The 27,981-nt window shown below is 46.4% G+C and overlaps 1 protein-coding gene across 1 annotated transcript; it reads left to right on the forward strand.

The window, feature by feature from the left end:
* Window positions 1-100: 100 nt before the first annotated feature.
* FAM227A (family with sequence similarity 227 member A) lies at window positions 101-27,981 on the forward strand (the record flags this gene model as incomplete). The annotated part of the gene is made up of 11 exons (XM_084254897.1): window positions 101-193; window positions 7,191-7,337; window positions 9,094-9,195; window positions 9,674-9,778; window positions 11,518-11,641; window positions 13,396-13,500; window positions 18,719-18,813; window positions 21,230-21,592; window positions 23,130-23,356; window positions 24,906-25,085; window positions 27,948-27,981. 11 exons carry the CDS (start codon window positions 101-103, stop codon window positions 27,979-27,981), a joined length of 1,575 nt encoding a protein of 524 aa, XP_084111023.1.

The raw sequence follows: 27,981 nt of genomic DNA on the forward strand, positions 1-27,981 counted from the left end.
CTGGTTGAACAGAACAAGATCTGAGCGGGAAATGAGAGGCCCTTGAAGGCAGAAGCTGACCGTGTTCACAGGCAGCTGGACCCTCGAATGCTTCGGGGAGATGGAGAGCATCAATCTCAATGCCTTGCCACTGGTGGCTGTGGACGAGCATCTGGCCGCCTCGCCCACTGCACGGAATGCGATGAAGAACGCTGTGAGGAAGATTCTGGAAGACAATCCACCCTGTATCCTTCTGGGGTGCCGTCTATGGTCGTGGACACCAAACACACCAGCCACAGGCCGTAAACACCCTCCTGTCCCCCCTCCCTGTGAGCCTTGGTGCCTTCCTTATATGCGCCTTCACTTGTGTCCAGTGACTGGACCTTATGTAGCCTCTAAAAGGAGATGCAAAGGATCGTTTGACTTAAGTTTATTTTACTGTGATACATAGAAACAAACCCAGAGAAAGAAATATTGGAAATATTTCTGGAAAGAATGGGAAAGAAGAGGGAAAAAACTATTTTTTTTGGTGCTTGCCTTCTTTCCCATCTGCCTTCCAAAGAATTAGGGATCAAGAGAGCAAAGGAGAAGTCAGCCCGCTGCCCTCAGACAATTGAGCTCAAGACTCAGCTTTCTTAATAACAGTTTTTAACTCTGGTTGCCTCACCGCATCTCTTCTGCCAGTGCCCCGGCACCATCGAGGCGCCCCAGTGTCTGGCTCCAAGCTGGCTTCGTTGATCCTTACCTGACTGGTACCCCAGGAGCTCTCAGAACCCCACTCTGGCTCTAACCCTCTCCTGCTGTAATAACCCAGGCCTTCCCATCCCTCTCCAGCTTATTCATATCAGGAGCTGGAAGCTCTGGTCAAGAGGCCGCTCCTCTGCCCTCAGCTTCAGCTCTTTCCCTACTGTCCTTTCTAACAATCTCACACACCCGGCAACCAACAGCCTTTCCCTCCTCTGATTTCTCCTGTGCTTCCTTGGCACCCTCATCTGCCCTCCTCCTTCGTGTGATGGAACACTCGGGGTACGGCAGAGGAGTGGACCTCTCGTGTGAGGGCAGTGGGCAGTGATGGGCTTCGAGGGCTTTTACAAAGGATGTCTCCTAGCCCAAAGGAGGCTAGACAGAAATGCCAACAGACAGGGTGGTAAGAGGAGGGACGCACGCAGAGATGTCAACAGCAGTAAACGAGGTGGAGACTCCTTTACTCAGTCATCCCTCACCTGACCATGTCTTCAGGGAATGATCCAAATTATGGGAAAAGTTCTGTGTGACCTTGTGCACACAGAATGATTTATCATTGCAAAAATTTGCCAACATCTTATTGTCAAGTGTTTTAAACTGCATCTCTAGATGGATTAGTAGAATGCCATTTAAAATAGTGCCAAGACTGTTGAGCCATATGGAAAAGATCATAAAAATGAATGGAACAGAAGTCGGTAGTAAAATAGGCACTCTCTGAGATTGTAATGATGTAAAAAAGTATTGTGCAGAAAATCCTGGAAGGAAATTTCCTCAAATCCTAACAGAAGTTGTCAGGGTGGTAGCATAGTAGATGATCTTTTGTCCTGTTTATATCTTCCACAATGTTTAGAATATGATTAATTTTCATTATAATTTATAAATCTACTCCTTTAAAGCAAGACAGAAGAAGGAGGGCGTATGTTTGCAAAGAAAATAATCAAGTGGGGCCTCCCTGGTGGTGGAAGGGGTTAGGTCTCAGCACTGTGGAGATATCAGCAGCCACTGCAGCATGAGTTCGATCCCCAGCCAGGGATTTGACCCACATGGCGCAGCAGACCTCTCCTGTCTCGCCCGCTGCTCCCCTCAGCAGTGTGTTTCAGTCAGTCTGCCTGTTCTGCTCCCCACTCTGTCTCTGGTGGACCCTCTCACTCTCCCGCACCTCTGGCCTGCGCCCCAGCTCTTGTATGCATAAATAAGTCTTAAAAAAAAATAATAATCAAGTGGTTTGAGAGGGAGTGAACACCCTCCTGGCTGGCTGGTGTTGTCCTGTTGTGTGATCAGTTTCCTCAGCTCTCCTCCAAGCATGCTTCATCAGCCCTATACACGTAGTGAATCAAAAGATTGCTGAAATAGATTTGAGTCCCAACCTACTGATGGACAGCCTGGTGAGTTTGGGAGGCAGGGGCTGAGCTGAGACTCCCAGGGAGGCAGGCCCCTGGTTAGCCCTCCATTTATTTGAAAGCGAATTTGCATGGCAGAGGGCGAAACTTTTTTTTTTAGAATAAACTTTCTTTTTTAGCAAAACTCAGCTGAAAGGACAGAGTTCCCACATAACCCGTGTCCCTTCCGCCCACCTTCCTGCCTGTCACCACAGTGATCCTCTGTGAATACATCATTATTGCCCACTAGGGTTCACTCCTGGTGGTGTTCATTCTATGGACTTGCACAAATGTGTAATGACATGCACCCATCTCTGTGGTATCATTGTTTCACTGCCTGGAAAACCCTCTGCACACCTCCGGTTCATCCCTCCCTCCCTCCATAACTCTGGGCAACCACTGATCTTTGTCTCCATAGTTTTGCCATTTCCAGAGTGTCATACAGTTGGAATCATACATTATATATCTAGCCTTTTCAGAATTTTTTTTTTGCTTGCGTATGCTAATGAGGATGTACTCTTTGGGGTTTCTGTGTGCAGTGGCCAAGTTCCATCTCTAACCTGCAGGATTTTCATCTACACCAGAGTTTGCTGACGGGCACTCTGTGGCCACATCTGGGTCTCTCGTGTTGTGTTCATATGCACTTGTTGGCCCGAGCAGTCTTGGGGCTGGGGCCTGCGTTTCCACATGGCAGTCATCAGCTGGAGCAGGAGGCGGTGCTCCCCTTAGCAGAGCATGAGCTCCCCAGTTTGCTGCCGGCCCACCACTCCCTGATGCTTTCCAATACCACGGCCAAGTGTTGGTGGCCTTCTGATCTCCGCTTGGCCGGTTTCTCTCATTTATGTCACCGTGCACCATCCACTCTACAGACACATTAAGGGAGGTGCAACATGAGAGGAAAACCCAAGCCATTTGTGGGGGTGGAGGTTGGTGGTGTAGGTTGGGAAGGCCGTCTCTGTGAGCCCCCCAGTGGCCTGAGCCTCATCCCACTGTTTTCTCTTTACCCTCCTTCTCCTCTTCCCTCTCCTCCTCCCCCCACCCACTTTCCTATGCTTCTTTGTCTTAATCCTGCTTCTTTACCACCTGCCATTTTGCTCTCAGACCTAAGCTTCCTCACCCCTTCCCACCTGCATCTTACTTTATTTTTAAAATATTTATTACATCATCTTCATATTCGCACAATGTATGGTTTCCCCATGAAATTCCCACCACCATCTCACGCAGGGAACCATCACCATAGTCCCTCGTGCTCTCCCCACCCCGTCCCGAGCCTCCTCCCTCCTCCTCCCCCACAGAATGTCTCTGATCTATAGTTGCCTCTTGATTTTGATTTTTACTTTATTATAGTTACTTTGGTTTTTTTCTGGCATCTTACTTTCTACCAAGTTTCTCTGCCCATAGGGTCCTGACCTGTGGTCACATTTTTTAGCTTTCCCCTCACCCCAGCTTTTTCTGGTACTGACTATTGGGGTCAATTCCGCTCTTGAGTTAATCTTTTTTATTTTTGGCTCCCCTCCCTTCCTGCCCCAATACTGTTAGCTCATACAGGCCGCGGAGTGCAGATTCGGGGTGAGAAGCCTGGGGAGGCATTTCAGTTTATCAAGCTAAGAGACAGATGCCTCATCATGTCCCCCAACACTCATGTCCCACCTCTCTGGCATGTCCTCTGTGACTGCGCCTTAGTAACCTCACTTCTTTGAATCATAAGTGTTACAGTTTAGGACTTAATTGTCCCACATGTATTGATTTGACTCTTCAAATTCAAGTCCTCTGAGGGCAAGAACACAGAATCTTACTTCTTTGTTAGCTCATTTTTCCCAACACAATGCTGGGCTCATGGTTAACAATCAAGACAACTGGCATTCGTTTTTCTTTCTCTCTTTTCAAAGGGTAGAGTATACAGGGTTGGGGGGAGTCAGAGATCAAGAGAAATCTCAAGGGTCCCACATGGTGCAGCAGCCCTCTCCTGTTGTGCCCGCTGCTCCCCTCAGTAGTGTATTTCATCAGTCTGCCTGTTCTGTTCCCTGCTCTGTCTCTAGTGAATCTTCTCAGCCTCCCCCACATCTGGCCTGTACCCCGGTTCTTGTATAAATAAATAAATAAATCTTAAAAAAAATAGTTACCCTTTACTGAGTAGCTCCTCTCTGATAGCCTTTTTACTGGTGTTTAAAAAATGCATTAAATAATTGATATTTGATCCTTCTAGGAATCCTGTAAGGGAGGTGTTACTACTTCCTTTCACAGAGAGATCAAACATAGCCCGTAACCAGTGGAGCCATGGTCTGAGCCTCCTTCCAGGCCCTTTTCTCCTCAGAGCTGTGGCCAGATGGAGGAGCCACGTGAGAGTAGGCGGGTGGAGGCAGTAGTAGGGTGGTGGGGACAGCAGGGACGAGTGATGCCAACAGCCACCAAGACCTCCTACCCAGGGGGGAAGACAGCGGACACTGCCCCAAACTTCACTCCAGGCTTCTCATATGCCCACAGGGGAAACAGCCTGGTCCCTGACACCCGCCCTCCTCCACAATTGCTTTAATCTCTAACGTCCCATTTCTTTTTGGTTTTTGAAGGCAATTGAGAAAGATGAGCTGGAGAAGAAGGCTTTAAGAGAGAAAAGTCGCATCAGCCTGGCAGACAGAGGCAAAAATCCTTTCTCACAGTCTTGATGGTGTTTTTGTGGGGTTCGGTTTTTTTTGGTTTTCTCTTTTTTTTCCCTTTGGGTATCTCCACTGCCATTGGGTAGGAATCCACAGTTTCAAATCAGAATTGTTTTTGTCCTTGTCTGAAGGAGCCTTAAAGCAGACTTCTTGACATGGGGCAATGAGAGAGGGAAGGACAGTGGCATTTAGAGATTACCTCCCTGTGGTGCATTGCACCAGGCGTGCTCATATACATTCCCTCTTAAGCCTTCCTAGTGCCCCAATCTCTGCGGTAGGTACCGCTGACTATATTTTAGGGATGAGGAACAGATTTGGGGGGAAGGAGAATCTTGCCAAAAGTCAACAACTTGTCAGTAGCAGGTCCTGGGTTCGTCCTAACCAGATTTCAAAGCCCGGGTTTTATTTCTCCTGGCTGCTTCTCCGGCTCAGGCAGTCTAATAGAAAAAGGGGGATCTACATGCTCAGCGAAATAAGCCAGAAAGAAAAAGAAAAATACCGGATGGTCTCACTCATAGCAGGGATCTAGAAAACTTAAATAAGGGACCAGGAAAAAGAATAACTATGAGAAAGAAAATATCAAAATCAACAAACAACTATGAACCAGAGACACTCTATGGGGGGTGGGGGGTGGGGAAAGGAGGGATTGGGGTCAAAATAAAGGGGTTGTAATTGTATGGGGAATATAAAAATAAAATTTATAATTAAAAAAAAAAGGAAAAAGGGGGATCTCGTGAGAGTCATATCATTCGTGTCGCCTGGCAACTCAGGCAGAATCAAAAGTCACTAATAACCTCTGCCCAGCATGGACAGACTCGCGGTCACCCCTGTCCAATTTCTCTTCTCCAATTCATCTGCAGACAAGAGTCGAAGGGAAAAGGAGTATGCCTGCAGAAGCTCAAAATTCAGGACTGTCACATCTTCCATTCCTAAGTGGGTAAGGGATCTTCTGCTGTGCCCGCTTCTGTCCGCTTCCTGCTGGGCTTGACATAGATTCTGTTCCCCCGGAGAGGAGACTTGACGCCTGGTCTCTCTCTGCAGGAGAGTCACAGAGTTCCCTTTCCAGTGGATATTAAAGTATTTCAATAATGCTAGAATTTCTCTTAACACCCTTGAAAGGGTGGAATGAGGAGTGTCCGAGGTTGTTTATTTTTAGGACCCGGGAGGTTTTTCTCCTTAGAAACAATGCCTTCATTGTTTGGTTCCTGCAGAACTACCACCCTGTCCATTCCCACCACAGGGCTAGGTCTGTGGGTCCCTACAGGCATCCCAGCTGCTGAGAGGCAGGCCTCTGGGATCACACTGCAGAGCCTGCTTCTCACTCCGATCCTCCATCCTTGGCAGTGGTAGCCTCTCTCCACGGCCTCTGCAGTAGCACCCCGGCCCCAGCTCATAGCAAACCTCCCCCGCCCCCCCCCGCCCCCCAGTTAAGATTCTCCTTAGCTTCCTCCTTAAATCGCTAGGTCCTTTGTATTCAAATCTTTAAATGTTGGAGAAGAGCAGCAGGTAAGTTACTGCTATCCTTTCTTCACCTTTTGGCCCAGGGAATTCCAGGACAGCATAAAACCCTGCGGTTGAGAGTCTTCATTGAAACTCTCATCCTCCTGACTGTGGCCGAGCAAACTTAAGTGTTCTGCGCAAGGTGGCACAGCTGGTAAATGGCAGAGCTGACCACAGACCGGCTGACCCAGTGTAGTCTGTCCCTGGGAGCCTCCATTGCCAACGTCACAGCCCAGCTAGAGAGCAGTTCAGTCCCTCAAATGTTTCTAGGGGAGGCTTCCATGTTTGGGAGATAACTGGCTTCCTCTGTTTTCTTTTCTATATTTTCACATCTTTTATAGCCATCATAAGTTACTTTTATTTTAAAAATAAGTTAATGATATGAAGAACCATAATGACAATCATCTCCTTTGGTCTGCTATTACCATATTGAGACATTCATACTAAATAAACCCAAGGGGGAAGAACGATAGGCTCCAGATTATTAATGACAATAATAATAATTGGAAGTAACTGGTGAGTGGTTAATTAAATGATAGCATGTCTTAATGAGATATTTCATTATTTTGTAAATGAAATATTGTTTTTGGCATGGATCTATTCTTTTCAGTGATAAATTTGAAGACAGTGTAGTAACATGAATGATCTCAAGTTAAGTGGATAAGGCAGGACGGAAAAAGCATGTGTGTTTACAGTCGTTATGAAATGCTTGCACTTCCATAGGCGATTTTCATGGTTGTGTTTAAAGCCTGAAAGGGAAGTAGAAAGTGTAAAAGTAGGTATTTCATGAGCAGTGCTGGGACCCTGAATGCCCTGAAACTTCCCACTTTCTATCTAGCAGGTATACTGTCTTTGTGATAAAAAGGAAAAGATGGCCTATTGTTTTAAATGACCAGAAAAGGGCCCATTTTCACATTCTGCTTTTTTGCTTCAGAAAATAACAGATAAAAATCTGCTGGCAGAGCTCTACCAGTATCCACAATTTAACAGCGCCGGGCCAAACCAGCTCCCAAATGGGGTGGACTTCTGTGACATGGTGGGCAATGTGATCCTGGCCGAGAGGAACCCCATGAGTGGCGTGGTAAGGAGTTAAGTGGATAAGGAGGTGGGCAGCTCCCCTCTGTGGGCAGCTCTGGGCCCAACTGTACCTCAGCTGTATTATTATTATTATTATTTTACACTTGATCTTAGCCTAAAGGCCGAGAAGCGATTATTATTATTTTAAATTTTGCTGAGGAACATTGATTTAAAAAACTCTATGTGATTTGGAGGTAGATTATCACACCTCTTCAGATGCCTGTCACTGCATCATACCCACCATGGCTCCCACAGTCTCCACCATGGCCCACTGAGCCCGCTGCACACTCTCTCCACCTTTGGTGGCCTTAATTCCACGGGCAAATTTCTAGTGTACCCAGACTTTAAAACAGCATATGCAGCTGTCCCTGTTCTACATTCCAGGAAACTAAGTCAGGGCCATTGGCAAATAACTGAGCCTTGCCATGGCTGAGCTTGAGCCACCAGGGCCATGCTCACCCCCAGTCTCTGTTCCTTCCCCACCTCCCTGGCCCGGGCTCTGGTCTCGCACCCCACTGGCTGAGCGGGCACCCTCATGATACATGTTTATGTATAAATACATACATGTCCTCTTGTCGATTACTGCATTGCATGTCAGCAAACTTAATTTCTTTTTTCTTAATTAGAATACTTTCTTCACACGTCCCAGGGAGCCCCTCGGGATGGGTTGCCCATTTGGGCAGCATTGCACTCTTGGGTTCCCTGGGAGGCAGGGAGTCTGGCCCAAAAGGCCCTGGGTGTGTGTGTGAGACATTGCAGGGGCCCTTCTGATGAGGGGCAGAGTGGCCAGGAAGCCTGGGAAGTGGTCTTGACTGTCTGCAGCTGTGCCTCATCGCCCGTCAGAGCACATCACTCTGGTGTCCCCAAAGCTGCCCTGTCATTGTCCCTCAGCCCGTAGCCAGCCCCCCACCCCACCACACCCCACCCCACTCCTGGGATCTGCTTTTCTCTCTCTTCTACTTGTGTGCCTCCCTGATGGCTTCTCTCTGTCTCTGTCTCAGTGGATCAGACTTCCCCAGAGTGGACCACGGCCACTGGGCACTGGTGTCTGGGCCAGGCAGGGTTGGGTGCCAGTCTCCTGCTTGCCGAGGCCCAGAGGAGCGCCCAGAGGAGGTTGTTGGTGACAGCAAGGAGCTGAAGGAGTCCACTCCTGGTGGCTACACAGCTCTCTGGGCTCTAGATTTTTCTCCTGTACCTGAGGGATAAGTAACAGTCTACCCGGAAGCGTTAGTGGAAAATTAAATCTGACAATGTGCGTGAAAGCGCTTAGGACAGGGCTCCAGTAATATGATGGTTTCCATCATCACTGTTATCAGAAACAGTTTAATGACCAGCAGTGGAATAGTCCAGTGATTGGGGGCGGGGGGTGTGTCACGGCCAAATGAATGTTTATAGGACGCCTTTTGTCATGCTCTGCCGTGACAGTAAATGACAGACATTAGCACATGAAATCCCCCGGGACGGCGCTGGGCGAGCTCACACAGCTAGTCCAGCCGCAGCCGTACAGAGGCCACCAGAGTCCCCTGTGTGCTAAGTTGGCTGTTGTTTCTTCCTGCTATTTTCCTGTGTTCAAATCATCAGCAGGTCCAAATATGTAGACTCCAAAGGTAACTGGCAGGGGTCGGTGAGTCATAACAAGCCGTGGGGTGGGGAGGCGGAAAGGCAGGTTCGAGGCGGTGAAAGCATGAACCTGGCTCCAGATGGATTTCCCAGAAAACTGCACAACAGCAATAATGGTGTGACTTTTGTTTCTTTTCAAGTCTTTCTGTTCAGAAAGAGAATTAGAGAAGTTCCTCTCTTCTCCTTCTCCGAAAGCCATATGGCTGGATAGCTTCTGGTGGATCTTTCACGATCGGTACCAGGTAATGCGAATCTGGTTGCTTCTTTTACTCAAGTTATTTTTCTGAGGAGCAAATCCCAACCCTTTAACATGGGCTGTCGGCCCCCTCTGAATCCATGGACTGCCCCTGCAGCCTCGTCTGTCACCCCAACTGTCCCACCCACTGCTCGTCCACATACCCCGTGCTTTAGCGATCACGTCATGTCCTGGAGCACCCCTGAGCTTTCCGGGCTGGTCCACATCACATGGAGGGTCAAGGGTGGCACCGAGAGAGAGGTCAGGACCTCCCGGCCGAGAGTTAGGGTGCTTTCTTCAGTACTCTGCCTCTCTGTAGCTATACTATCAATGCCATAAAACAAATCACTGTGTTATCATAAATAATGAGGTGAAATGTCTTAAGATTCCTAAACATGAGAGAAAGCCTTATTTAAGAATCTCAGCCCTTGACTGCTTCAGCAAGGGCCTCTAGTCAATCCTTTTCCATTTTTTTCTCCTGCTAGCCAAACAAGGAAGTTCAGAATAAACTGTTTGACCGGATAGCACATCACTACGCCTTTCTTTTGTCTTGTGACTCAAGGTCCAAGTATGAAGAGGCGATCTTAAAAGTAAGCATCAACCGCTGTTCAGGAAAAAAAAATCCCATTAATTATCTCCTCACACCTAAAACCAGTAGAATGCCCTTGACATTCTTTCTATCAGGGAGTCATTAGTGAGTCATGGCATAGCTACACATTAATTGGGAAAGTTGAAATGATATATTTTAAGTGAGAAACAAAGCAGTCTGTACAACATGTTGAATGTGTGTACATGTGTGTACATGTGTGCCTATGAATAGGAAAAAATCTGGAATAACATTTGCCAAACTCTTAGTGATGGTTATTTCTGGGGAAGGAAGTTATAAGAGATTTCCTTTCTGTGTTATTTAAATAAACACGCAATTTTTTAATTTAAAATATAAATATACATATATACTTTTTATGTGTGTAGGTTTGTGTATACTAAAAGGATTGCCAAAAGAAAATATAAGTGAATATTTACATGATTTGGGTGTAGGGAGGGACTTTTAAAATTTCTCCAAGGAAATAAGAAGAAAACTGATGGATTTAGCTATAGAAAAATTTTAAAACTGCTCTGGAGAAAATTAAAAGGTAAATGAAAAACTATACAAAGACATGGTAGCGTATATATCGCACAACATAAAAACCCCTTACAAGCTAGTACGAAAAACGGAAACCTCACCCTTGGGCCAATAGGCAAAATACACAAACCAGAAATTCACTGCGGATAAAATACAAGTGGGGAAAAGTTCACTCTTAACAATAATCAGAAATACCAATAAAAGCAATCATCCTTCAATACCCCTTTTTACCTGTTCGATTGCACAGATTAGAAAGTAGAATCCCCAGGGTCGTGAAGGATGGCGGGAACTAGCTTTCGACAGACTAAATGGGAGGTGAACAGGTACTATTGTGCTGAAAGCGCTTTTGTGTAGTTAAGTGTCCACTCAGGAGGTCTCTTAGGCTGTTTCTGTGCCTTGGTTTCATCATCCACAAAATGGGCACGATAATGCCTCTCTCCCTGAGTTGCCCGGAGGCTTAAAGGAGAGGGTGTTTGTGAGGCACCTGAGGTATCAGCCAGAAGATGGAAAGCTGTGGGTTTAGCATAGCTCCTATAATCGCTATTGTTATGCCATCTGCTGGACAACGTAATCTAACAGGAAAGTAGTTTTCATTCATGGGTGCATTCATTCATTCAATAAATTTTGACTGCCTCCTATGTGCACTGACACAGCTTAATGACGAAGATAATTTCCCAGCATGCCTTGTAAAGTCAAGTCTTGAGAACAAGGCGGTGTTCACCAATGTGGGGTGTCTAGGTAAAGTTCAACACAATATTATGAAGGTCACTATTTGGGAAAAAAATCCCAAAGAGTTTATAACAGCCTGGGGGAGGCTTGTGTAATGATGGTAACCAGACCAAGTCTTGTGTGATCTCAGCTGACCAGAGTTAAGAAGCAACAACAGTAGTGCCTGACCGTGGAAGAAGGCAGACTCACTATTACTCTGGAAACAGCAGGAAGGGAGGTCACAAGTATCTCGTTGTCGTCTTCTGGCCAGGTTGCAGAGGGGCTGAGCCACATTCCCCAGAAAGGGGAGGTTGCTGGCCAAGTGCAGCTGAGCTTGGAGGTGGGGTGAGGGCAGCAGCAGATGGAAACTGCGCCCGGGGTGCAGGAAGGCAGGCAGTGCTGGGCAGAGGACTGGATCCCTGTCCTTTCTGGAGTCGAGGGCTCTTGTCTGAGCGTGAAGATGCCCAGAAGGTTGCCCGAGATCTGCTTGCCCCCCAGAGGTTGTCGTCGCTTCTGAGCAAAGCCCTGTACACCAGCTTCTGCTGCTGCTTCCCGCAGTCCTGGTTCAACTCGCATGAATTCAAGTCTACCATCTGTGACACCATGAGCCTGTGGTTCTCAGGTAAGACCCGGCTGCTTCCTCTCAGGGAGGGCGACTCCGGAAAAGCTTTGTCTGCCTGAGCCCAGGCAGGTGATCACTTATCCTCATGCCCTTTCCATGAGGTGGTTTTCCCTTTTGCTCCACGACATTAAAGCAAGTAAAGTCAACCCTCAGTTCTCCCAATGTCCCCTTCCTCGAAACAGTCCCGAGGCCTTCCTAGTCCCCGTCAGGGCCAGCTGCTTCTACGGGGTTGGGGGGCAGGGGGAGATGTTTCTGCACAGCCTCCTTAGCTGGCCCCATGCTGTGGGTCGAGGGAACTCAGGAGGCCTTGGAAGCAGTCTACCAGCTGGGTAATACTACCCTTCATCCTCTGTGATCCTAGGTGGCCCAGCGGTGCCCCCCCCCCCGCCCACAGCACCCACAGCCCCAGTTGGCATTTTATTTTATTTTTTAAAAGATTTATTTATTTATTTATACAAGCACTGGGTACAGTCAGAAGCACGGGAGGGTGAGAGAATTCACCAGAGCCAGAGCGGGGAACAGAACAGGCAGACTGACGAAATCCACTGCTGAGGGGAGCAGCGGGTGCAGCAAGAGAGGTCTGAGAACCTTGCAGAACCCTCTGGTGGCCGGGGATCGAACCAGCGCTGCAGAGGCTGCGGGCAGCTTCGCAGCCCAGCACTCAACTGCTGTGCCACCAGGGGAGGCCCCCAGTTGGCATTTTAGAAAACTTCTTTCTAGTCCCCCTCCCCAAGTAAAACGTATGGTTCTCTTAACCTGTCTCAGCGTTAAGAGAACACAGCGCTGCACTCAGCTGCCTACGAGCAGGTCTTTTTAAAGGATGGCCATCTTAGACCTGCCCTGTCAACTCTTCCTGCATACCCTTGTAATCCTCTTAACGTGGGCAGGGTTGAAGACGGGGGACCCCGGTTGTCTCACTACAACGCTGAGTCTTGGACGTTTTTGCCATCCTGCCTCCCTTTCTCTGACTCATCTTTCTGTTCCTCCTTCCTGTTCCCCTTTTTGTCTGGGGTCATGCCTCCGTCTCCAGCCCCCAAACACGTCATCAGTAACACACTCCTCTGCCCTTGCTTGTCCCGTGGAGACAGCGGCTTTGTATAGCGGCTCAACTGTCTCAGTAGCCCTGGGTCTTTCCCTTCCGAAATGAGAGAACCGAGGGAGAAAATGGGATCTCTGGAACGGCTGGTGGGCCAGGTTCCAAGAGGCCAGGACTCTGAAACATACGGTTCCCTTAAAAGAAAAGCATTAGCCCCATAAATAGCAGCATCAACTATTTAGGGAAAACCCACTTCTGTACTTAGCTAACTGCAAGCGACAGCAATCATTTTGGCCGTGTTTGCAAAGTCATTGCCAGACCCAGTACTAAGCCCTGGAGGTACACAGATGAATGAGACCTGACTCTTGCCCTCGGGGAGCTCACAGCCCAGCCCGAGCAGAGCAGGTAGCAGGTGATTTGTTTTCCCGTGTGTAGAGCACGTCCCAGGGCCAGGGCTGCCGTGTGATGGACCCCTCGCTCCCATGCACCCAGGGGCAGGCACTGCCGTCTCCACTCTCCAGATGAAGAAACCGAAGCCTCTTAGAGAGAAAGGGACTCACTCCAGGCCACAAGGCCAGTGTCAGGTGGGGCTAAAGCTGGAAGCCCAGCCTCCCAGGACCAGCAGGTGGCATGGCAGGGGTGGGGGGTGGGGGGACATTGCTGTCTGACTCCCCTTCTCTTTTGCTGAAGTTCACTACCACTCTTGACTCCCTCTTAGGTATATATCCTCGCCCGCAGAGCTATGACAAGTGGGACTATTCGAAACTGGATCCAGAGAGATTCCGGAGGGAAGAATTAATAGCTCAGAAAAGATTGATAAAAGGTGAAGCACCAGGCAGGATTTCCATCTCCCTTGACCTCTGACACACCCAGCTACCATCTAGTCGGGGCAGGGAAGTCCTCTGGGTAGGTTCTTTCCCACGTACCACCAAACCAGCCACCAAGATGGCCGAAACATCCCTCCTTGCGAGTGGCATAACTGTTGGGACGTGTGCCAATGTCAATGCCAGGTATTGGGTGTCTGCTATGCACCAGGCACCGTGCCAGGCTCTTTAGCCCTTTTATTTAATCCTCAAAACAACTGGCTAAAATCCACACTAAATCCACCTCACGGCTGAGGAAACTAGAGTTCAGAGAAGAATCTCGCTTGCCCACGGCCAACCTTACCACACCCAACAGCCAGTAAAGTGGAGAACAGCCTTGGGGAAGCTGGGAGTTAATAGCCCCTGCTTCACTCTGGCTGCTTCCAACACTGACACTTGCTCATGTTACTGACCCATTGAATGGTTTTGCTTTCCCAACAGTCGAAGACATACAGGAATTTCAAAGTGAGAGAAATCTAACTTGTCAGCTGTCCTCAAAGTAAATGACATTTCAATGAATATTCCATTTAACACCTTACAGAGAGTCACCTGACAGCACTGTTGCCTTTTAAGTGTTTCATCCAATATTTATTCATCTCAATTCTGCAGAGTTCTGAGGTTTTTTTTTTTTTTCCTCTTGAAGTCAATGTCTTTTTTTTCGTGGTTGAGTATGTGCGTGTACTTCTCTCTGAAGATGTTACTTCCTTTAATCGGTTCATCAGCCCTGCAAGGGAGGCAGTATTCACCACCTGTAACAGGATCAGAGAGGTTGGGTTACTTGCCCAGAGTCACTCAGCAGGTGACATGACAGATGCTCTGGTTTGCCTGTGATCCCCCCACTCACCGTTGCTGCTGTTCCCGTGAGGGCCCATCACAAAGCTCCTGACTGGTCACCCCCGGCAAAAAGGAACTGAAAAACAAACTTCTCTTCTCTAGGAAAAGAACTTTCTATCTTCTCTTTTAAAAGACTCTTCTCCCAGAAGTCGCCCTGGAATGGGAAAGTCCAACTCCCTCAGGTGAGGCTTCCTGGGGACAGTGGGCCCCGCACCCCTCCACTCCCTGCCCCATCATGTCTGGGAGGCCCCATCTTCCTCCACACTACCTGGGCCAGCAGAGCGCTCCAGAACTGATGGGGGCAGTGGGGGAGGGAAAGGCGCCCTTGCTGAGTGTGGGCTGCAGCAATGGCTGTTGTGTCTTTTCTCCCATGGATGCTCATCCCAAGCCTGCTGGCCAGCCTCCTGGCACCGTGTGTGCACTCTGCCCGGCTGCATCCTGCTGTGCACCTTCTGTACCCCCTCGCCCTTCCACTCCTGCTCTCCCAGTTAGAGGACAGTGGGCTCCTGGCTTTTCCCCAACCCCCACCCCCTTGGTCTCTGCACGCAAACTCTACAAAATGCTGATGTAATTATGCCATCTGTTATCACCTGGACCTACCCTGACACCCCTCCCCACCAACAAAGCCCAAAGTAAAGCCCCTCCTGAACCACAAGGCCTCCTCTTGCCTTTGGGGCAGATGGACCTGCCCTGTCTGACCCAGCCCCATCTCCACCATGGGCTCCTGCACCTGCGTAGGGTCCGCTTCAGTTCCTGCCAACACCACCCCGGCCCCGGTGCCTGCGCTCTCCTGCCCTGCAATGGGACTGCTGGATCGGACAGTCTTTCCATTTTCAGGGTTTTTTTTGTTTATTTGTTTTATATTTCTAAGGGATCAGGTTTATTAGGAAAAGGAGAAAAAGGCACCTCCACAGACGCAGGAGGGCTGCCCCAATTTTAGTTTCTTAAGGTAAATCTAGATCATTTTTCAAAATGGCTGCCCCAGTTCACCTTCAGTCTCTGATACAGACTTAGGGGAATCGCTTGCCCAGGCCGCACGACTGATTTCTGCTGACAGCAGCACCCTGCCGTCTGAGCTCCCAGCAAAGAGGGTCTCGTGCCCTGGGCCAAGCCCAATCCCACGCATTTATTCTCTGCTCTCCCACAGCTCTCTCTGAGGCCTGTTAAGAATGAATGTGTTGCTTCATTGAGTCCTGGGAGTGTTTTGCAACAAGTTCCAGCAGCCACTTCAACACTGTAAAATCAGGAGCTGTTGGACAGCCAGCCCGATGCATGGAAAGTCCTTCGGGCTTTCTCCTTCTCATTCAAATACTATATTTATCTAAGAGCAACGCGGTTATTGTTATTACAGAGACGGGTGGACTGCTGTCTGCCGCTTGGTGGGCCATCTGTTTAACATTGCCAAACTCCTACTCATCCTTAAAGACAGAATCAAAGTGTCTCTCCTTGGAAGCCCTCCAGCTCTCCCCCAGACAGAAAGAGTCCTCATTCTGGCTTCCTCTGATATACTGCTCGACTGCTGGTAGCAACTATTAGTTTCCCCCCAATAGCTGTTGTTCTCTTCCTCTTTGGTAAGACAGCCTCTGACTTTTATCTGGGCACATATATTGCCACATTATATATTACATGACCTAGCCTCCCTTACATTTGTAAGTAGCTATGTGGCAAACATCCAGTTAATGAAATGGAAGTGGGTGTGCATGTGGCATTTTCTAGGAACCTCTTTAAAGACAGTTCAGGGAAAGTCTTTGTCTCTTTGTCCTTTTCTCCACTCTGCTACCTGGAATGTGAATGTAATGGCTGGAGCTCCAGCTGCCATCTTGTACCCTGAGAACAAGGGTTCGAACATAGGAAAGGTGCAACCATGAGATAGAAGGAGTCCGAGTCCTTAAGGACTTATCACAGCAAAAATGCCATTTAAGTCCTAAATTGCATCTTTCAGTCTCTTATGTGGGAGAGAAATTTCTACCTAGTTTGAACTACTGTTATTTTTACTCTGTCACTCATATAGAACCCTAATCCCAATTTATACAATCTCTGTAATAAATATGTGATTTTTACACACTTTAGTGAGATTATTTGCTCATATCTCTCCTGCTAGACTGGGAGCTCCTCTAGACAAGGACTAGATTTTAGGGTCTGCCCAGTGCCAGGTGTATTAGTAGATGCCCAGTGAAACAGTGCTTGGTGCATCAGCAATGGGAGCAAGCACTCATGCATGTTGCATGCATCAGCTGACTTCATGCTCACAAGAACCCCTATAAGGTCCAATGACTTACCCAAGGTCAGGGCTGAGACTGGAAGCCCAGTCGGCCTCAGCCCCCAGCCGTGAGTTTTCTACATCTGTTGCCTTCCCACCATGCACCCCCAGGGTGGAGGGCTGAGCTGCGGCTTGTGTCTGTCAGGCTGCCCCTCTGTGTGTTCCTTTGCCAGCAGCAATGAGAAACAGCTGGGAAAGGGCATGTCTACTTTAGGGGCTCCTCTCTTCTCAGTTTTACCAAGTGTGTTCTTTTTTCTCTCCTGGAGACCTATAGTGTCAATTCAATCAATGAGAGTGTCGGTTTCACCAAGAAGATGTTAGAAGACAGCTCCCAGAATGCTCCCAAAGGTACAAGAACTGCCCAAAAAAGCAATGCAGGCTTTTGACTCAGTTACCAACTGAAAAACCCAACCTCCTGGGGTTTGTTTGCGCATAATTCATCATGCTAGTTTGTATTTGCCCTTCTAGCCTGGGTTTTGGCATCAAGTAATATCTTAGGGGAGGATGTAATTGTCTTCAGGTCAGCCAGCACTGATGGAGTCCCACTTCTGTGATGCTGAGTTTGGCACACAGCTGAGACCTGTGGGGAAGAGAGGTTTTGGCCCTGGAAGAAAAGAATTTCAGATAGGATTATTTCTCCTCTTCCCCGTGAGAAACCACCAGTTACGGAGGTAGGAAGTGATCTGGGTGTTAACATAACACCCTCTCCACAGAGAGGTTAGGGCCTGTGGAGAAATGTTGTGTGAAGAAAATGTTGATGTTCCGGGGATATAGGAGGCAGGAAGGAGGGCGAGAAGGTCTAGGTTAAGACCTTTATAGGGTCTTTGGGAAAGCACTAAGATTAAGAAACTCTACCTTACTGTTTGCCTTTGAAATTCCATCATGCATGTTTAGTTTCATCTAAAGTTAAATGATATCTGGGCCTCCCCCGGTGGCGCAGCGGTTGAGCGCTGGGCTGCGAAGCTGCCCACAGCCTCTGCAGCGCCAGTTCGATCCCCGCCCGCTGGCAAGGGTCCCACATGGCGCACAGACCTCTCCTGCCGTGCCTGCTGCTCCCCTCAGCAGTGTATTTCATTGCTTTGCCTGTTCTGTTCCCCACTCTGACTCTGGTGAATTCTCTCACACTCTCGTGCTTCTGACTGTACCCAGTGCTTGTATAAATAAATAAATTAATTAAAAAAAAAGTTAAATGATATCTTAACTCACTCCTCTTCCTGACCAAAACAAGGACAGGATTCTGTCTGAATTTAATTCCAATCCCTAATTTAACCGATTTAAATTAGGGATCAAATATTTGTTTGAGATTTAGCAATTCATTTATTGCTTATTTGTACTGTTCCTTTACAACTTAACAGTATTTCCTTTAGTTTTTATTTCTCTATAAATGTATTTATTTCTTGAAGGATAGTTTTCCTGGGTTCACAAAGTCAACCTGAGAGCTGTGGTGATTTTATTCCACACTGTTGAAAAGTAACTGTTGAAAAGTCTGCAGTCACTGTGGGTTGTCCTTAGGCCAATGATCTTTTGTTCTTCTCTCCCATCTCTCTGTTAACCTTCTCTTACCGAAAAACTGCAATTTTGTACAACTGCTGGGTCTTTTTTTCTCTTTTAATCACAACACAAATCCTTGTTTTGATTCACATTTTTAAAGTCTTCGGGCCTCTCCTTCCACATTCTATGCCCATACTGTGTCACAAAGAGAATTCTATCTTGGCACCTGAGTTAGGGTTATAATTATTATTCACAACTTTTTTTTCTCACTAATCTGTTATTTCCTTGAAGATAATCTACTTCCTCTACCTAACCTGTCCCCAGCAGCACATGCTCAATAAATGTTTAATTGGGTGGAGAAAAGGATGGACAGATAAACAGATGGATAGATGCACATCTACAGGTGTATCTATGGCTAAAATGCAAGTGTAATTGTATGAATTTACCTGAGACCCTTCTCCAGCATCTCCCGATGATCTTTACTGTGCAGGTATTTTCATACCAAGAGACAGCCGAGGTCTACCACCTGCTCCTTCTCTGCTCAGCTGGCCAGCTCCAGTGATCGTTTGTTGTTGCTAATATTGCCTTTACAGACTATCAAAATCAGACTGGGGCCTTGAGGAAAGCCACACAGCAAGTCAAGAAGATAACAGAAGCACGATTGAACGAGCTCCTATTTAATAAGCAGGTGAGCACATCATTGGAAATTCAGGAGTAGAAGTGATTGCAAAGGGGGTGGGAGATGCAGCTAAGAAAGCTAGCTCTGTGAACACCTTCAGGGGAAGAGCGGGGTTATTTCTGACTGTGGACTCAGATGACGCAATCGGGAAATTTCATGGGAATTCCTGCCTGCAGTGGACACAGGCAGGGGAGAAGATGGTCTTTTGTCTGGATCTCTCCAGGATTTAAGTTACTTGTTTGAAACTCAGGAACGCAGGGGCAATGAAGAGAGCCCTGTGCCTCAGTTTCCTGCTCTAGAAAATGGGAGCCGTCCTTTCTAAGTCGTGTGCTCTTATGTAGGTTAACTGAGGTGGTGAGGATAATGAACATGCAATAAACACGTACTACCTGTCTGACTCACCGCTGAACCTGTGCTGTGGTCCATTTTACTTTATTGCCTCAGCAATAATTACTCCTGTTATTCTTCAATTTATTAGTGAGAAAAGTGATGCTCACGCAGGTAATTAAATTCTCCAGGTTCACAAAGCGAGTAAGTTATGAAACCAAGATTTGCACACAGATCTGTATGACCATGCCCCCAGCACAGCCCCCAGCACAGGGGCTCTGGGTTAATGTGTGTTCTCCCCTCTGCCCTCCCCCCCATCCCTCCCCACAAACCTCAGTGGATGGTAATTCATACCGATGACCCCTGCCGTCTTGTGTAGCAGAGAGAGCCCCTTGGGACCTGAGCAAAGCAAGAGGTTCAGGGGCTCCCCAAGAAGCAAGTGAATTGGCCATAGAATCTGGGCCAAATGCTGCAAATGTTGTACATTAATTGAACCTTCTGCATTTCTCCATATGTATTTATTTATTTTTAAGATTTATTTATTTATGCATACAAGAGCTGGGGTACAGGCCAGAGGTGGAGGGGGGGTTGAGAGGATTCACCAAAGACAGAATGGGGAGCAGAACAGGTGGATCTACTGAAACACACTGCTGAGGGGAGCAGCGGGTGAGACAGGAGAGGTCTGCTGCACCATGTGGGTAACTTCCTGGCCGGGGATCAAACTCTTGCTGCAGTGGCTGTGGTTAGCTTCATAGGTTGCATCTTAACCCCTTGTGCCACCAGGGAGGCCCATTTCTCCATATTTATTACTGCTACCTGTTTCCCCTCAGCATTCAGCAGTAAAACTTTGGAAAAACATTAGACACAGTGGACAAGACAGATAGACATGGGTTCAGATGTTGGGGGTACATTTTTTTATGGCTGAATATTCTACTGTGTATATCCACTCACTAGTTGGACATTTGAACTGTTTCCACCTTTTGGCAATTATGAATAATACTGTGCTGTGAACATACACATTCATATTTTTGTGCATGCACATTTTCTCTTCTCTTGGAGATACACAGGAGTGAAATTGTGAGTCATATGGTAACTCTATGGCTAACATTTTGAGGAACCACCAAATTGTTTAATATAGCAATGGCCTGGTTTTGTATTCCCACCAGTGATATCTGGGGATTCCAGTTTCTCCACATTCTTGTCAACACTTACTCTCCTTTTTTTTTTTTTTTTTTTTTTTTTTACTACAGTTATCCTAGTTGGTGTGAAGGAGTATCTCATCATAGTTTTGATTTGCATCTTCCCAGTGACTGATGGTATCAAGCGTCTGGTCATGTGCTTGTCAGCCAGTTGCATATTTATTTTTTTTTAAGATTTATTTATTGATGCATACAAGAGCTGGGGTACAGGCCAGAGGTGCGGGGGGTGAGAGGATTCACCAGAGACAGAGTAGGAACAGAACAGGCAGACTGACTGAAATACACTGCTGAGGGGAGCAGCGGGCGAGACAGGAGAGGTCTGCTTCGCCATGTGGGTTGCTCCCTAGCCGGCCGGGGATCGAACTCGTGCTGCAGAGGCTACAGATTGCTTCATAGTGCAGTGCTTAACCCCTTGTGCTACCAGGGAGGCCAGTTGCATATTTCTTAGGAGAAATGTCTGCTTAAGTCCATTTTTTTAAAAATTCACTAATTTATTTAGTTTTTTATATAGTTCATTTTTTATTGAGGTATTATTGCATTATAACATAATTTTAGGTGTACATAATTAACCACCATCATGTGCATATGTTCCCTTCCTCATTTTTAGATTGAATCATTTGTCTTTATTGTTGAGTTGTGAGAGTACAGTCAGGATTTTAACCCAAGCAGTGGCTCTAGATCACAGGCTCTCAGACTCTGCGCCCACTTCAGTGTATCTTAGAGAACATTCCACGGGAGAGCAGAGAGTCCTGTTGCATTCGGTTTCCATGGCTGTGCCTGTGTCCCATGGTCCACAAGCCCGGTTCTTGTTGGAAATGTGGGTGCTCCCAGTACTTACTGTCATGAACAGGCTAGCAAATGAGAACACCTTTCTCTTTCCTTCCCTCTTTTCTGTTCAGTCTCATCCTGTCCGCAAAAGCCCTGCAATGAACTCCAACCTCTTCAACATCTATGGCAAGAGCCCCCTGATCGTGCACTTTCTGCAGAACTATGCCAGCCTGCAGCACCGGGGCCAGGATGTGCTGATCCACAGGCTGGAGAAGCCCAAGACTGCGCCATATCCTCCCCAGCATGGAGGCCGCACCTTGCTCCAGCCCCCGCTGCCTCTCCCCAGAAGGAAGGGGCATCGGGCCTACAGCATAGTGCCTGGCACACAGTGGGCACCATCGAGGGTGGCCCTTCACCTGCACCTGAAGGTCACAATCTTGCTCATCTTCGTTCCAAATCTGCCTTATGAGCTGGGTGTGCAGGTCCATGGGCAGGTGCAATGTGCCTGTGTGCAGCATCTTGTTTTCCCTGCTGCCAGAATGGACAGCTAACTAGGTCCTCTGGTTACTCTGGTTCTCCAGGTGCCCATGAGCCCAAGTGTGTGCTGACCTGGACTTCAGGTGTCCAGACTTCCTCTAACCCCCTGCTCACACACATCCCCAGGCTCGTCAGAAGTTGCTGCCCCTGCTGGCAGTTCCTAAAAATGTGGGTTAAAAAAAAAAAGCTGTAATGGATGTCCTGAGTCTTCGCAGCTTGCTCTGGGGGTCAGGCATAGAATCAGGTTAGGACTCTGGCACCTGCTCAGCTGCTTGTGAGTTGAGTGATTGTAGGCAAGTTCCAGCTTCTCTCTGAGCCTCACTTTTTTCATCTATAAAATGGGGATAACAGTACCTGCCTCTCAGGGCAGCTATTCAAGGACGGGATGCTTCCTCTCTGCACGCAGCACCCAGCTTGGGTTGGGGATACACAGACCAGATTTGAGTCCCAGCTCAGCAACCCACTGGCCTTAAGATCTCAGGTGCCCAGCTTATCTCTGAGCTCAACAGCTTTATCAACTCATTCCTTTTTCAAATGAATTAATATTTCCACACCACTCTTCCTTATAGCCTCTTGACCCTTCTTGCCTCCCTGCTCTTAATCTCAGTAACCTCGGTTCTGCTATCAATGTCCCCGGGTTTATAATTATTTTGCTTTGTTGGTTAATCTGCTTTGTTTCCTTATGTTACTCATATATGTGAAATATTTGATAGTGGTTTATTATCTTTCTGACGTTTGCTTCACATAACCCCCTTGAGTGTCTGCCCTTTGGCCATATGCATGACACCCATCTCACCTCGGGCTGAGTAGTATTCTGTGGTGTGGACAGACCACACCCTCTTGATCTGTCCTCTTATCAGTGGGCGCTTGGGCTGCTTCCAAATCCTAGTTGTTGTACATAGTCCGCTCATTCCCAAAATAAGGAGTTTTACCAAACCAGTACTGACATGCCCAGGATTAAATGGAATACAGTTGGCACTAAATGGTAACAAGGATCATCATGATTACCGCCATTGCCTAAAGCAGGCACTATTATCCCTACTTTATAGACAAGGAAACTAGACACAGAGGGTGACATGTCTCGCCTGAGGTCCCACGACTGCTATAAGTACAGCTGAGGTCCTGACCACGGTGGAGTGCAGGGCAGGGGTCGGGGAGCAGGAGAACTTTTCAACATACAGACCTGAACTGGGGACTGAGGTCTTGGGCCTGAAAGGAAAGGAGGAGAGGAATGCTGGACCCCTTTCTCCTCACCTCCCTGATGACAGGTAGAGTTGTAGACGACAGTCTGAAAAGGCATCTCCTAACCCTCCCAGCTGGCAGAGGAGAGAGGGGCCTCATCAGAAAAGGGGCGGGGCCCAGCCATGCAGGGGGTGCCTGTCTTCTCCCCCTGGCTGAGCTCACAGGGCAGCAGGCATCATCCCCGCTCCGAACCGGGGGGTCTCGTCCAGAAATGCAGTCCTCCCCTCTCTGTCCCCTCACCCTGCTCCCCAGGCAAGAGGCCCCCCACTAACAATGCTAAGTCAGCACTCAAGACAGACTGGGCTTTCCTTGACCATCGATGCCACTGAGCATGGGCTGAGGTACACGGACATCATCAACCTGACCCGCAGCAACATGAAGAGGCGGAATTTCAAACTGCAGCAGTTGAACCAGCTTCACTGGCAAGAATGGAGTTATTTTGATCAGTACTTAAAGGAACTGCAGGACAACTTCCAAAGGTGCGCGGGCCGGCGGGAGGGGGCCTTCCAGCATGGCCTGTTGTAGTATGTCATGCTGACTTATGTCATTCAAACAATTTGAACAAATACAAATCTTTATGTAACATTCAATATACATTTTATGTATATTACCTACAGCATTTACTTACATTAATATTGTATGTATACATTTTGTTTATATTATACATAACGTTATTGATAGCATTGTGTGTCTACATATAAATTTTATTTATATTCTATATAACACTTATTTATATCATCTATTTTGTATAGCATAGTGTATATAAATGTTACTTATGTGGCATGCAGCATTTATTTACATATAACATTGTCTTATATATAAATTGCATTTATATTATATAACATTTATTTACATTATATATTATATACAACACATATTTAGTATATACAACACATGTTATTATTTATGTTATATATAGCATTTATTTACATTACACATAACATTTTATAAATTGTATTTATATTATAGAGCACTTACATTATATGCTATTATATTTTATATGTAAATTTTTGTTATCTATAACATTTATTTACATCATGTATTGCATATAACATTTTATATACAAATTTTATATTCTGTATAAAATTTGTTACATTATTATATTTTACATAACATCTTAAGCACATTTGGCTTCCTTGTAGTTGGAATGTAAACTTCACAATCACAGAGAGCAGATCTTTTTCTTTAAAGATTTTTCTCTAACAACAACAACACATTTTATGCTCAGAGAAAACGAAGAATCCAAAAGCAACTACAGGTGTATATGGCCAGTACGCTTATGTAAATCCTTTCAGTTTTGTTTCCTGGGCACTTATACCAGTATCTCTAAACAAAAGTAAAAGTGTCACACTGTAGGTTTGCTTTTTAGACACCCACCCCCACACACACACGAACACACTTAGCTCATTATGGACATTTTCCTGTGACTTCTGCCTTTCTAGGTACTTTTATTTAGAACGTTTTCAGACCTTTCGGAAATGTTGAAATGATACTGTAATGAACACAATACGCTTTCATAGTATTTACCCATTATTCACATATTTTCTCTAATAATTAGGTAAAATTCAAATCATTAGGCTACATCTGCCAAATAGTGTACCTTTTTGGGCTTAACTTGCTACTCCAGGAGCCAATAAAGGATCAGGAATTACATTTTGTTGTTATCTCTTAGTGCCTGTTCCCCCCCCCCCCCTTATTAATTTAGTGACACAGACTTCAGAGAAATTCAAGCCACATTCTGGATTTTTCTGATAATTTCTTTAGGGTACCATCTAACCTGCCTTGAGTTCAGAAACACATTTTATTCCTCAGCCCCCAGGACTGAAAATGACCCTGACACACAGCAGGAGCTCAGTGGTTGAAGCACTGCTCTGCCATCAGCTCTCTGCTGTGCTTAGTTGCTCTTGACAGACATAATGAATGAATTTGTACATCAATATTTGCCTCTTTACATATGAAGGCAGGAGTGAGAAGAGCATGTTGACGCTTTCATCTCTTCCCATCTGTGTCTTTGTGATTTCCCCACAGGGAGGTGAAGAATATTGATCAAAGGGAAGCAAATAAGAAAAAGGCAAACCTCATGTTCATCCCACCTTCGAGGGCTCACGAGGAATCTCCTGACAAGAAATCTAAACGAAACTTCTTTAAGGGACCTCTTGGCAAGAGAGCTAAAGTAAACTATCAGAGAGAAACTAATATTCTTTCAAGGTATGTTTAAACTAAGCTCATGGGAAAATCAGACTTCTTATGTATTACACGTAAAAGCTGGCTCACTTTTGTGTGTTATCCACTCAAATCTCATTTTTATTATTATTGATGGTAATGGTAAGAGCTACCAATGATTTTGTTCTTCCTCTGTGCCAAGCACATTTGTGTAGGTCAGAGCTCTTTGGTTGCAAGTGCTGGAAAACCAGCTTGAATCAGCTCGACCACAGGTAAATCTAGTGGCTTCAGTAACTAGGACAGGCAGACAGGTTGGGGCCAGGCATGTAGGACTTAAGGGCTCTATAATATTTTGATATTTTCAGATTCATTCTCTCCCCACCCCCTGGGTATTGACTAGTTTTTGTTGGGTTGAAGAGGAAATTTCCCTCTACCCCTCTGAGTTCTCAGGCTGGCTGAATAATAAAATCAATATTACATACACAATAGCCAAATGGATCATCCATATTTTCAGTTAAAAAAAAAGACAACCTTTGAAATGGATTAAAGTAAAACCTTTAAACCAATGAATAATAGCACTCATCTGTTTCTCCTTGCAGTGCCATCATTTTTATTTATTTATTTTTTTGCCTCCTGGAGTTTCATGCTCTGTTGTTAGGAGCATACATATTAACAATTGCTATGTCTACTTTATCATCCTATGATGCCCTACTGTATCCCTGATGAGTTTCCTTGCTTTGAACTCTGCTATGTCTGAAGTTAAACGCCGTTTCCTGCTTTCTATTGGTTAATTTAGTAAGCTCCATTTCCCTCCATCTATTCTCTTCTTATTTATTGCCCCATTGACTCTTCAGGAGCATTCCCAGAATTGAGAATTTCCATTCTCAACAACGTTCTCACTACATCTCATTGCTAGAACACAACTACATGTCTATGGCATCTTTTCCTTTTTTTTTTTTTAAAGATTTATTTATTTATGCACACAAGAACTGGGGTGCAGGACAGACGTGTGTGGAGGCGGGGGGTGAGAGGACTCACCAGAGACAGAGTGGGGAAGAGAACAGGCAGATCAACTGAAGTACACTGCTGAGGGGAGCAGTGGGCAAGTCAGGAAAGGTCTGCTGTGCCATGTAGGTAGCTCCCTGGCTGGGGATCAATTTCGTGCTGCAGAGGCTGCAGACAGCTTCATAGGCTGCGTCCCAACCCCTTGTGCCACCAGGGAGGCCCATCTTTTTCCTTCTAAAAAAGATGTTATGTTAAAAAAATTAAAATGCTCTTTGATAATTATATTTTTGTTGCTGTGTTGAAGAGTTATTGAGTTGCAATTTTCCATAAAAATCTGCCCATTTTAAGGTTACAGTTCAGTGTTCATTTAGTAAATTTACAGTGTTGCAATGAATACCACAATCCAGTTTTGGCTTTTTTTTTTCATCACCCCAGAAAGATCTCTCAGTCAATCCCTATTACCAGTTTCCATTCTAAAAACCTCTCTAGAAATACCATATAACATTACCACTTAGTTTCAAGAGACAGATAGATTATTAGTCACATGTGATATTAGTTTCTAAGGAGTCTCTGCATCTCACTTTATTTATAAAATGGAGGTGATAATAGTATGAACAGCATAAGATAGTTATAAGGATTAAGTTGGTTAACATTTGTAAAACACTTAGAACAGTGTCTGGTGCAAAGTAAGTATAATATAAGGGCTTGTTAAATTAACTAATGAATAGTTCTCCAAAGCTTGTTTAAAAAATCACACTCTTGGGGCCTCCCCAGTGGCACAGTGGTTGAGCGCTGGGCTGCGAAGCTGCCCGCAGCCTCTGCAGCGCAGGTTAGATCCCCAGCCACCAGCGAGGGTCCCACATGGCACGTAGACCTCTCCTGCCACCCGCTGCTCCCCTCAGCAGTGTGTTTCGTCAGTCTGCCTGCTTTGCTCTTCCCTCTGGCTCTGGTGAGTTCTCTCACCCTCCCGTGCTTCTGACTGAACCCAGTGCTTGTATAAATAAATAAATAAATAAATCTTAAAAATACATATATTTAAAAAAAAAAATCACACTCCTCCTGGCCCCCTCCCCTCCTCCTTCAGAGATTGTTAGTACTTGTTTTCCTCCTCAGGTCTAGATAACCCCCGATGCTCTGCTTCCTGATTTTATTTTTATAACATTTATCTAGTAGAAGAACTGGGGTATAGGCCAGAAGAGGGGGCTAAGAGGATTCACCAGAGACAGAGTGGGGAGCAGAACAGGCCGATCTACTGAAATGCACTGCAATGCACTGATGAGGGGAGCAGCGGTTTGCTGCAACGAGACAGGAGAGGTTTCCTTGGCCTGGGGAGGGGTTGGGGGTCGAACTCAGGCCCTTATGGTAGTAGCGCTGAGACTTAGCCCCTAGGCCACCAGGGAGGCCCTGCTTGACCTCTGGAGTTCTCACTCGGAGAGGCAAGCCTGGCTCCTCACACACTTCCCATCTCCTACCCTCCTGATGTGATTCTGCTGGGATTTCGGTTGGAACTGTAATCAGCATTATTAAACCATCCTCACCCCTGCCATGAGCCATGAAGTGCACTGTGGCTTTTTTTTATTTCCTTACAAAATGTTTTGCTATCCCTGGAACTAAATCTCTCTCTTTTTCAATGGGCTTCTCTTCTCACTTTTTTTTTTTTTTTCTTATGTACTTATCACAGTGTAGCTCCAAATTCTCCCTTGGTTGTATAAATCTCCTGCTAGGACCTCCAGACCCTTTTCATCCCTTGCACACTTCCTCTTTCTCTTCCAGTCCTCGGCTCACTTCCCTCAGCGGCTCAGTTTGTGGGTGGCGTGTATGATACTGGGCGTCGTCTTCAGCTTTTGATCACACTGGTTGCTGTAAGCTGTTTCTGTATGTGTCTTTATGGTTCATCCACAGAGGCATCACCAGGAAGTCGGCACTGCTGTCTTAG

Source organism: Talpa europaea (assembly GCF_964194135.1).
Source record: "Talpa europaea genome assembly, chromosome: 15".
Lineage (NCBI taxonomy): Eukaryota > Metazoa > Chordata > Mammalia > Eulipotyphla > Talpidae > Talpa > Talpa europaea.